Consider the following 12,500-nt stretch of genomic DNA (forward strand, 5'->3'; position numbering starts at 1 on the left):
AATGGGGGGGGGGGGGGGGGGTGAATTTTTGTAATAATTTAATAGAACCAAAGCCTGGTTGAGGTGTTTGAGGGCTAAGAAGAAAAAAGGTCAACCTGATTCGTATGTAAGGAGGGGGGGGCTCGACATGAGATTTTTAGCTTTATAACTGGTTCTTAAATTCTGGGTTCTTATAATTATGCAGGTGTTAACTGTATCTTAAGACATTTTAAAACTTGCCTCTGTTTCGATTTTGCAGCAAGGTGGGTAATGACACTCATAAAAAGATAATGTGTCATCTGAAAGTCAAAAAAGGAGAGAGAGAGAGTTAGATTAAATTTCCTTGGCAGGCCAAATATTACTGTTATTCCTGAATGTAACTACACTACACTGAGAGAAATAATCAACCTAAGACCCTTGACTGAGATTTGCTGATTGAAATGTTGTGTCCAATTTTCTTGAATCGTTTAGATGCCCACTCACTCACTCACTCACTCACTATCCTTTATGACGTCAGCTATCCACTGAACCGTGGGTCTGACGTTGCATGGCCGTTTCCCTTCTCCATAAAACGTAGTTGTTTGGGTCCTCTGGGGTTAGTCCAGATAACTGGAGGTCACCATGCTACAAAAAGAAGAGTTCTATTTGTAGCATGAGGTTTTTAGTTTTGAAACACTCCCTGGTTTTAAGACATCTTCTAGTAACAATCAATAGCTTTGGTTTCAGTAGAACGTGCTCAAATGTATTACGCATCGGTTAGGAATTTGCAGTTTCATGCTTACTCAAAGCTAAATTTGTGTAGAAACAAAACAGCTCTTCTAAGATGTAGTTTACACGTTTCAAGTAACGCCCTAGAGGCGTAATCACGTATGAGCGCGTGTAAAAGGCGACTTGTAACAACCGTAATCATTAGTTATTCCACAACCACTACGATCGGAGGATCAATCAGCTATATATAGGCTACCATTTGACTATCATTGAGTTATACTCTCTGCTATCGTCTATAAGTTCCTTATCTTTTACTTTCATTGTTATTATAATTGTCAATGTTCAAGTGTTACATATGTAATTACGTTGTCACGCTATGAAACCAATTGTCTGATCTTTACCAAATTATTGTTGTCTTGATCAAGATACATTCGATGCTAGTAGTTTTAGTTCTGTTGTTTCTACTATTCCGGTACTTTGGATGAAATGTTCTCAGCATTCCTTTTATGCTACAAGTTGTTAGTTATGTCTATTAGTCTTTATATAAAAAATTATATAAATCAGGAGAATGTTGCATCAAGTCTACAATAGTAACAATAACTTTTTTTGCCTTCATTGACGTTCATGGCTGACTTAAGAAAATTGCAGCAATGAAAGGATATTACAGTACACAGTGGGTTGCTTTTAGATGAAGGGAAGGAAAAGGAAAGGAATTCTATTTTAGCGTCTAGTCTTCTAGCACTGGAGCACTAATTGGGGACACGGTAAACTGAAATCACCAAACACAGCAAATCATTTTTCATTGTGTTGTGTTCTTGGCCAAGACACTTTACTCTCACGGTGCTTCTCTCCACCCAGGTGTATAAATGGGTACCAGCAAATTTAATGCTGGGGGTAACCCAGGGCTAATTTCCGTCCCTCCTGGAACCTCCTTTCATGGACTGGCATCCCATCCAGGGGGGAATTAGAAATACTCCTAGTTGCTTCATACTACAGAAACCGGAGATAAGCGCCAGCCTGATGGTCGTTCTAGGCTTGTAGCAGACTTTAAATTACCTACCTACCTACCTACCTGAGCACAATAATTATTACTAGCTGGAATATAACCAACTGAGTTACACCAGTACAAGAGAAAGCAACATAACATTACTTTACATCCTACCTTCCTCAGTGACTTGTTCTCCATTGGCATTAAAACACTTGTAGTTTAAATTCATAAAATGCTGGTATGAAACATGTGAAAAAGATAAAAAGATCAATGGACACTAGGAAAGAATGTTGAAGATTGCTAAAGATTCCATGTACTAATTGAAAAGAGGAAGCTTTATTTGCCATGCAAGTTTCTTGCCACAAATGGATTATTAAATGAAGGATAATCTTTGCAATAATGCCATGCAGACGTTTTTAATATGCCACATTTTAAATCGTCAATGATACCATTTTCTCGCTATTATCGACTTCTATTAAAAGAGGGATTAGAATCACCCAACTGGTGGACTAATGCAAATCCTGCATTTTGATTGGCTACGCTACTAGAGGACTATTACTAATAGTCCTCGAGTAGCGAAAAGCGTGACGCTTTCTTTCGTTTTATTCCCAAATAAATATTAATTTTCTTCAACTTGTATTTGCTAACTTTGTTATTGCCTTTTCTGTCCGACTAGTTGGGTGATACTAAAACAATATTAGACCCTTCGCCCTCAAGGGCCACGGGTCAATCGCCCATTCGGCTTCACCTCCTGGGCCTTTGCAGGCTACGGGGCTAATTGTTAATTGTTAAGTAGAGGGAAAAATGCAACCAATGACTAGCACAAATGACCAGATTTAATGCTACATTACATTTATAATTATTATAATAATAATTACAAAGTCAGAGAAATCCTGAAAATAAAATGACATCAGCAAACAACTTAGCAAACATATATTTCAAATAACGAGTCCCACTTGACTTCATGGGGTGCTTCTTCCATCTGCTTCCAAATTTCCAATGAAAAATGATAAACATTTTTACTAACTTCATTTTTGTATTGTGCTTTTGTTATTTCTGTGGGATTTTACCTTCAACACGAGCTATTAATGGCCTTTTGGCTACCGTCAGTCAATTTAAAAAGTAGAGTAAAGTTAGACCTTCTCACCATGTGAACCACTAGACAAAGTTTAAGTATGAATTTTTTTGCTTAACTTTGTTTTTGGCTTGGCTTTGGAGGTTTGAGTGAGGGTCCAATCCAAACTACAATTTGGGGGTTTGCAGAATCATGACAAAAAAGCATAGTCAATTTGTTCTAGAATACTGATGGCTCTAATATTTATATTAATACTATTATATTAATAATTAAATATTGATGGCACCACTTTTGGTAACACTACCTTACTCTACTAGTAGGTGGAATTATTTTGGTTGCTTTGTACCTCATGCTCTGCTTCAAATGGTGGTAATCTTGAAACTGCCATCCAGTAAAGTCTTTGATCTTCTGTTGGTTCACTTCCACAGTTATTACTATCATTAGCATTCACACTGGAATTGAAACATAATAATCATTATTACAAATAATTATTTCATTATGAGTAGCTATCAGGTACATATAAGATGTTAAAATAAAAATACAATTATTTTGTTGGTGCCCTTTTCCTTAAATTAATGTTGCATCTCCTCCTTTTTGCTGCTGCCATTGTTTGTTCTCATTCTCATCATCAAGCTTATCAAAAAAACTAATAAATTTATTGCCAGCCCTATAAAGTTCATGTTCAAAGTGAAAATACATAATGTATGGAGTGCCTGTTGCAAAAAATTATTTATCTCATGCTCATAAAAAAACATTCCAATTCGCTATTTTCACAAATCCCACAATATAGTTCATTTTTGATTCAGTCCCAAGAGTAAATGAATAGTATTTTTTTTATGTAAAGAAACCCCCAAAACATATTGCATTGTGGGATTGGGAAAATAGTCTACAGATGATCATTTTTATTACTCACAATAATACCTGCCCATTAATACTTAAATTATCATATTTCAGCAAACTCTTAGATGTACCACAGTTTTCCTGACGACTGAAAGCGTCTACAGGTGTATCGCTATCATATCCTTTTGTAAAGAAAAAGTTACAAACATGGTCAAAAACTTTCTTATGTGTGGGTACACATCCACTTGGCATTCATTTTCAAAAGCTGCTTCTGCAATCTGGCAGTTTTGTCAAATTTGCATAACAATAATTGTTTATGTTTCAAACAAAGAGTTTCTAATGGCACGCTGTACACTGTACATGTAAGCTGAAAGAGCACTCCCTACATGCTTCTTCCAGGTTCTTAACTTCTAGGTTCTTATATGTGGGTGTTTACTATTACTTGTCAGTACCAGTATGTGGACTGAATTTTCTTACCTTTTTACAGGGGTTGATTGTATATTTGAATTCTCACTTGGTGAAGGCAGTACACACAAGTTGTTTAACCTGTTATCTACGTAATAAGAAAATTAATTTGAACACCCAAATAAATAGCCTGGTAACACATTCTTTTAAAAATAAGTCAAGCTAAACAAGGTGTGCTCTGCCCAGCACTTCTAAATCTTGCATTATTTTATTAGAAAATCATGTCAAAATTTATGTTAAACTGCTCTTTTTATTTTTTTAATTTTGATTAATTGATTTCCATATATCCTATCCTAAGTTAAACAACAATATAAGAATACCTTGTATGCACAGATGGTTGTTGGCAGCAAACGTATTATAGAGTTATTCTGGGACTCCATTGCAAAAAAGGTTTTAGATCTTAAAAATACATGTAATATTTTTGTAGCATCAAACTGCATCCTTAGTATTCACATATCATTTTTTCATCATCAAAACGTACTGTAACATGATATTACTGTAGTAACCTTGTATCTGGGTCACTATGAGTATTCATAGCATAGAAGACAGCATTAATTTGCAAAATAGTGCATGGCATGACTTGCAGAATGGCATAATTATGTGCAATATTATAAGCTGAATGCCTGAGAGAAATTAACTTTTCTGCACACTACCATAACTTTCCAATCCAATGTTATAATAAATAATTATAGGACTGGTTTACTACAGCTACAGCGATGACACTTCAGTTCCTAAACCTGAAAAATGTGTGATTTATAGCTGATTTGTTATCGCTAATTCATTCTGCATATATCATACATGTATTCTGCAAAATTGTGCAATTATGCACAAGACATGCCATTCTGCAAATTAAAGTCATGTCACCTTTTACCCTTTACATATCTTCACAAAATTAATGTACATTGGCAATTCCTTTCAATAATAATACTACTTAATACTCAACATATCCAAGTTCTTCATAAACGTACCTACAGTGACCCCATTTTTGTGACAAACTTTAAAACCCGGTGCAACTCCACCACAATGCTTTTCCCTGATAAGATAAGCAAAATAATCATAATAATATCATCATCATCATCATCATCATTATTATTATTATTATTATCATCATTATTATTTCAAATCGGAACATCATAGTGCTGGCTCATCATGTAACACTTTTCAGACAGTGATGTTCTCTCTCTAACCTTAACCCATTGACTACCTTGGCATTTGAGGTGTCAATGGGTTAACCCATTCACACCTAATGCGCTTCCATTTGGCGAGTAAAATCATCTGGCGTTAGCCAGAGTAAAATCTATAATTCACTCTCACATGGGGAAGGGTTAATGTTATTCCTGTCATTTTTGTGGTTGGATTGAGAAGGTGCACAAATGTCTACAATAAATTACATGTATTATACATACAATACATACATACAAGACATACTTAATTGACCGCTCCCCATAGGGGCTTTTCAGGGTCAATGACACACTATGAGACGACAGAACAGAACAACAACAACTGTTAAGAATCCCAACTGGCTGGAGGCAAACCAGTTGGCTATTTACAAGTGCAGCTGGGAAGTTGAACTACTACCAGGGACTACCAGGATCGAATTCACCGAGTGGACAGAGTGGGTTTTGAACCCGGGATCTCCGGATCTCAAGGCAAGCGCCCTAACCACTGGGCCACACTGGGCACCTCCATTATTTTCCCTGTTAATTAACATTACTGCACATACATGTAGGTAAAGACTGCACTTTTGTTTCTTTTATATGACCACATTTTTTGCGGGTTCTTTTATAATTAATTTACTCTTGAGTCGAAACACAACCTTTTGGTGTTGGGGTTGACACAAAAATTCCCTTTATGAGAATATCAATTTTCCTAAATTTACTCCCACTTTTCACATCCCCTAAATCTACTATTTGATTGACTACATAAGTCCATCGTAACAGGTAAGAGTTGCCAACAATACCATTGCAGTAATTTTGGATTTCAGAAATTTTGTCCATATGAAAAGAAAAGCAAAATTTAAAGAAATTTAAAAAATGCCAAAAGAGACTCACCAAATATATTCATGAAAGTAACATCCACTAGTTTCTTCGCGTGCTAGATCAAATGCATATGCAAAAATGTTAGCCCCATTTCCATCTTTGTTGACATCAACTTTTGCCTTGAAATAAAAACAAAAAAGTAGCAATCACAAGATTGTAAATATGATTAACAACAAAGGTTACTCTACACCTACATGTAAAACAAAATTTAGTGGTTAAGATCTTGGAAATGATCATCGTCATAGTATTAATATATTTAATCAGAAACCCATAAGTCTTGAAACGTGTAACAGCCCCTTGTGTGCTGAGAAACAAGCTTCTGAATATGCAATTTGCTAAGTAGCATATTTGGAACAACAAGAGAGAAACATTCAACCAATCAGTTCGCAAAAACGCCGTGACAATACCACCAATGTTCTCGCGTGACATTAACTGGAGCGAGGGGTTTCCAAATATGGTACTTAGCACTGAATATTCGGAAGCTGTGAACGTGAGTTACACGTTTCAACCCTTATGGGTTTCTGATTTAATACATAAGTGGTTGAAGCATGTCGCATTATTGATCATAATGTCAGGCCCATAGACAGGTTTTTTTGCGGAAGGGTGCAATCCAATGAGCGCCGAAATTTTGAAAATAGGGTTGCCAGAGACTGAATTTCATGCATTTTGAAGGCAGTATGACATGAAAACAGGCAGCAAAAAGCAAACTTAAAAACGTGGATATTACTCAAACTTTTGAACTTTAATTAATTTAAAATGCACAATGTAATTTTTTGTGTGCAGAGACTACTTCACGTAAAGAACATATATAGAGAATAATGTCAATACTTAAAAAGAACAAATATAGAAACGTGAATCAGAACAGAACTATACTATACATTTTTTTAACAATGCACTTTTTTTATAACATTGGTCGACAAAAAAAAAGAGGTCTCCGTCTCAATCCCCTTCCCTCCCGGCTTGAATATTACCATCTCAACTCTGCAGACCAAATGTATGATATTTCATATGTATTCTCTTGAATTCACTTCATATAGGTCATAAAATGAACAGCACTTGTCTGACCAGTTTTCACATGTAGCTTCAATGACAGCTCTGAGATGGTAAAATACTATTATCCAATAATAAATTGCATTATGACAGTAGATTACCATCTGCACAATCATTGCATGGTCTTAGGTTGAAATCCCATTCAATATTGGATTTTTCTTTTCAGGCTTCCATCCCAATTACATAAACTGTAAGTTGTTTAATTCACGGTCAGTGATGTTACCTCTGACAAAAACACTTTTCTTAAAGTACGTACCACCTTGTAGGGTTGCTGCATCCTCGGAGACCCAGGGGCAGTTAGTGGGGGCAGGGAAAACTCTCTTCGCCCGAATTTTTTTCTCGCCTGTTTAGACTTTTCCCTGCCCCCACTAACTGCCCCTGGGTCTCCAAGGATGGGGTTGCTGGTGACCTTTATTGATTCATACCACCACTGCTTTCCTCGTGTAAACCATGCTGTTACATGTATAAGCTAAGATTTATATTCAGTAAGCGGGATTGTGTAGGCTAGCACACTCACAACTTAACACAGATACAAAATGGTCAATTTTAACAAAGACCAGTATGATATACAGTGAAGCAAATACACTTTCCATTTTACCTCAAATCGAAATTTCTTCACAAGATGAATGTCCTTTTCATCGAGCAACGAATACTTGTGCTGCAACAGTACAAGGGATTTTTTTAAAAAAAGCAAAACATTTGAGTGCAATATTCCCAGACTGATCCAGAAAAAAAACGGGCTATAAAGAACTAATAATTAAACATTATTTTCTTTATTTCGAAAAACTAAACAAAAACAATTAATTAGCCAAGTTTGGGAATGTTTACTGGGTAATAACCTTTATACATGATGAATATGAAGGATTTTTCCCTGCAGTGGTTGGGTATGTAGGCACAAAGTAACCACTGGTTTTTCTTGTGGAGACTCGTGTAGGAATTTTGGGGCTGGAGGTGTGGGGAGGGGAAATTTACATGCTTGATAGATTATTTTAACACATTGTTTTAAGGAGTCAGAGTAATGTTCTTGAAGCATCTGCAGAATTCTGGACCAAATCTTGATCCCACAGGCAAATTAATCAAGTGAAAAGGCAAAGGCAAAGGCAAATTAGTTGAAATCTTTTCAAGAATGAGGTTTATTCCCCCTTTTGGAAATCTGTCGCCCTGCATTTAAAGTCACTGCAGAATACATGATATAAGTAGGGTTTTGAAACGTCCAAGATGACAATATCAAGCCACCCCCCCTTTCCCATGTGAAATGCAATGATGGCACTGTCGGTTAGTGCAAGGCCTTGGTGCAAGAGGTCCTAAACTATAACGTCAAGACCTCCAATACCAAGCTCAACCTTCAATATCAGGCCTCTGTGTCTACAGAAGATAGACCCCTGCACATCAGTCATCTGGTATAATTTGTAGAGCTTTGTTTTGGGACATTAATTAAGATACAAGAGCTAAAAATTTGATCTGACGTCTGCTTTTTATCTCCATATAGCAACCAGTTTACTTTTATTGCCTCAGTTCATAACACCAAAATTTCAAACCCTTGGCTACAATATGAACCCCCCTCCAACATCAGACTGCAACAGATAACATTTGTTATCAGGGGTTTCAATAAGCACCGACGGCCGACGAAAAGCGTCGGCTGCTTCGCTCAAACAAGTCGACTACTTTTAACCCTACATTGAATTAATTGAAGGATTCCTTCAAACCTGAATTAAAAATCATTTTTGATCGACTTGAATGTACTTTCTTAACCTCAATTTCAAAATAATTATCAGATTTGATATTGCCATCTTTGAGCTACAGTGCACGGCTATAACTTTTTTCCGCATTTTTGTCCAGACCAACCCTCACATTTTTTACGTAATTCAATTACGATTAGTTACGTCCCCAAACATATCAAGATGTTTAATGTAAAACAGGTCGTTATTGAGTAACCGTTGCATCAAGACTTGTTTTCCAAAAACAGTAAATTTTTCGTTAGTTTCATCAGTTAAGCCTTTTCGTTTGTTCAGATTAAAATGACATTCTTATCGTTCGACAGAACCGATTTCTCATGTTGAAAAATGTTCGCACTAGAAAAAACGCGCAAAAAAGGTTTGCCGTTCCCGGCAGCTTGGAATTGGTAGTAATGATGACATGTTGTTGTTGAAACATCATATAATGTTAAAAATCGTTAATTTTCCTTTTGAAATGGTTTCCCCAAATCTTTCTTCGCTGGAAATTATCAAAAGAATGCGCTTAATTGCACACTCAGTGTCTCTGTTGATTAGAAATCTTCCTTCATCTTTGTACTCAATTTGGTGCCCAGAACGCTGGAAATCACATTTCAGAGCTTCCAGATTTCACAATCGTCTGGGGGAGCATGCCCCCAGACCCCCTAGAAAAAGGGGCCTAACAGCCCCTTCTTGATACAGTTGGCTACTAGACTCAAACCAGCTGCCTACTTCAAATTTTATTGAAACCCCTGTGTTATAATGTAATGCACACATCATTAAGTTCTGATTGCTTTAACCCTTTGACGTCCAAACCGGCCGAAACCGATATTTTATTCTGTCTAACGCCAGACGATTTTACTCGTCAATGGGGAACCCCTGGGAGTCAATGGGTTAATCACTACCTGAAAAACTATGTCCCCATTAATGTGTGACAGTACATCTTGTGTTATTACATTTTTGATCGTTTTCCTGGTGCACTGCTTGCACCTTTGCATTCCTATAAGGATGAGGTTACTCTGCAGAACATCTTCTTAATTACTTAACCCTTTCCTGCCCTAGAGTGAGACTTACAGATTTTATCCTGCCTACCGCCAGACGATTTTACTCATCGATTGGGACTGCGTTAGGGGTAAATGGGTTAACTGTAAATTTTCCTTCACCTAGATTGTACTTAAAATTAACATTTTTGTAAGTGAGAAAAATTACCCACACCAAGCTGTAAACAGATTGATTTGATTATTAATATTTAAACAACAGCTGTTTTTCCTTCTTGCCAGAGGTATCAGAGGCCACACGAGCTCATTGGAGCTGTCAATAGACTTGATACACACCCCAGACTCTTATTAAGATAAGATGAATATTACTGGAGTTACACTTGTGGTCATTTAGACATAGCACATGGCATGTCCTGTTCTGAAGTGTAATTAAACTTCTTCCAAATTAACGAAATATTTAGCACTGTAGCAATAAACTACGTCATCAAATTCCATGATCTGTGAAATACACCACTTGCTGAAAACCTCTTTGATTCATTGATTCTTTTTCTAGAGATCCAAAACGGTTGAGCCCACGCTAAAAGCGCAAGTGATAATGACGAGAATTTCTGGTTCAAATGGTCAACCAAGAAACTCCACGCCTTTTGCAATGTTCACCATTCCAGTATCAGACTTCGTAAAATCAGTGCAAAGGAAATATCTCGGCCACCTAATTCACTGGCCAGCCAATCACAAAACAATTACTATTCATGCTAGATAAGCGTGGTTTCTACCAGAAAGTTCCACTAATTCACCAGGTTTCAAAGACTCAAAACAATGAGAAGGACCGACTATTTACAGATCCCATGAACTGTCGATATTGAGTGATTCCTGTCCCGATGGATCTGGAAAGATATGATGAGCTAAAATAATGAATGAATTAATGAACTTTGCCTGCATTTCATCAGTTAGTTGCAATTGCAAGTAATCAAGCCTTTGCACAACATTGTGAGAAAGGAGTGTTGAATGTACTTTGATGTTATTCTGAATGTATAGTACAGTACAGGAGACAACAGATATATCACAAGCCATTCTACTGAAAAATTAATCATGCTTCTTTGCATTTCAGTGAAAGCTAGACAAGTTTTTTTACCTTACCTACCCCTAGATTTAAGTGTTTAAGAATTGATAAGGCCATAGCATTTTCTGTGCAGTCTTGAGCCATGTAGAATTTGACACCCTTTCTAATCAACCATAAGGTCGGAAAATTTGTAATTTAGTTCCCACTAAAATAAAAGGCAAAACCTTTTTGAAGTTATTACCAAGCAAAGTATAATAGAGCTAGGGATTATGGGAAATGTTATGTTTTCCTTTCTGTGAAATTTAGTTCTCTTGTTAAATTTCTTGTTATCCAGCATGAACACCATAAAGGGGACATAGTGGAGATAGCGGTTGTTGACCCATTGACTCCTAAACTGCATTCCATTGATGAGTGAAATTGTCTGGTTTTAGACAGAGTAAAGTCTATTCAGTCTCACTCACAGGGGGTCAATGGGTTAAACCTGTCTGAGAGGTCAAGACAAAACCTTTATCGCTCCCCGTGCAAAAAATAGCAAGGACACACCACACATTGCAAAAGGAGTATCATTATCCCATCAGGGTCAATGAGTCAATTAAATCTCCTCGAAAACTTTGTTTGTTAAATGTATGATGCTCACTCTAGGCCAGGCAAAGAGCGTCCAGTATGAATAATTTATAAGGACTGTTACAGGGCTATCAACTCTCCTAGATAATCCAAGATATTCCAGATTTTGGACCAAATCGCCAGATCTAAAGAAATCACCCAATTAATTGCCAAAGTTTGTCATTTCTTGTAAGAATAGACTTTCACAACAATAAAATTTCAAATACTTTGTGTTTTTTGAGTTATTTTAACATCGATAATAACAAAATTCAAACGTTTAGTTTCCTCATAAGGCTTCATAAACTCCGGTACACCGTTCGTGCAAGCGTTGCTATTGACGGATTTTAATTTGAGCAATTATGTGATTGCTCCAAAATAGACCAGTCAAATGTTGCAATTTGTTGCAATGCCAACTTTTGCCTTGGCTGCGTGACAGTGTATAATTTTTCTTTTTGCAAAAAAGATGCAATATGATGTCATCACAAATAACGTCACAAGTGTTATGACATCATCATCCCATCCCTATCAATTCTCAATATTTGAAGAGTTTAAGGGTTGACAGCCCTGCTGTTTAAATACAGTGTGGATGCTTGATCTTCTAGATGTCAAGGCTTGATAACATGGGTCTGAGCCCTTCCTATTAGTTGTCCCAAATGGCTGGCGATGTTCCAACTGTATTTGAAATAACTAATCACGCAAAGCAAAGCTTCTTAAAATTTTGGCTACCTGGTAATTTGGATACAGCGTTTCACGGATTTACGAGGCTGCTGTGTGCGCGTGAATTCTGACCTCAACCATATCCTTTTGCTAACAAAATTAAGCTCATTTAGCCATGAAGAATCCTGCATCTCAATTAAAAAAACCGCGCTCTCGCAATTATCAGGAAATCCTCACGAACTTTGCAGCTTAGGTTCTATGACAACCTACGATTTGGCTGATGCCTAATTAATCTCCGGTTCTCATGCGTCGCAAGGTCGCTCTCT

At 36.8% G+C, this 12,500-nt stretch overlaps 1 protein-coding gene across 1 annotated transcript in view; it reads right to left on the reverse strand.

The window, feature by feature from the left end:
* The window catches only part of LOC138025013 (zinc finger MYND domain-containing protein 19-like), a 15,826-nt gene that overhangs the window by 3,064 nt on the left and 262 nt on the right, over positions 1-12,500 (reverse strand). Inside the window, exons 2-8 of the mRNA XM_068872244.1 lie at positions 7,743-7,802; positions 6,107-6,213; positions 5,024-5,088; positions 4,068-4,143; positions 3,097-3,202; positions 1,850-1,910; positions 220-278 (exon numbers count right to left, since the gene is read on the reverse strand). Coding sequence (XP_068728345.1) covers positions 220-278; positions 1,850-1,910; positions 3,097-3,202; positions 4,068-4,143; positions 5,024-5,088; positions 6,107-6,213; positions 7,743-7,802 — 534 coding nt within the window. The remainder of the gene's footprint in view (positions 1-219; positions 279-1,849; positions 1,911-3,096; positions 3,203-4,067; positions 4,144-5,023; positions 5,089-6,106; positions 6,214-7,742; positions 7,803-12,500) is intronic.

The sequence above is a fragment of the Montipora capricornis genome, chromosome 2, assembly GCF_036669925.1.
Source record: "Montipora capricornis isolate CH-2021 chromosome 2, ASM3666992v2, whole genome shotgun sequence".
In the NCBI taxonomy this organism is placed as follows: domain Eukaryota; kingdom Metazoa; phylum Cnidaria; class Anthozoa; order Scleractinia; family Acroporidae; genus Montipora; species Montipora capricornis.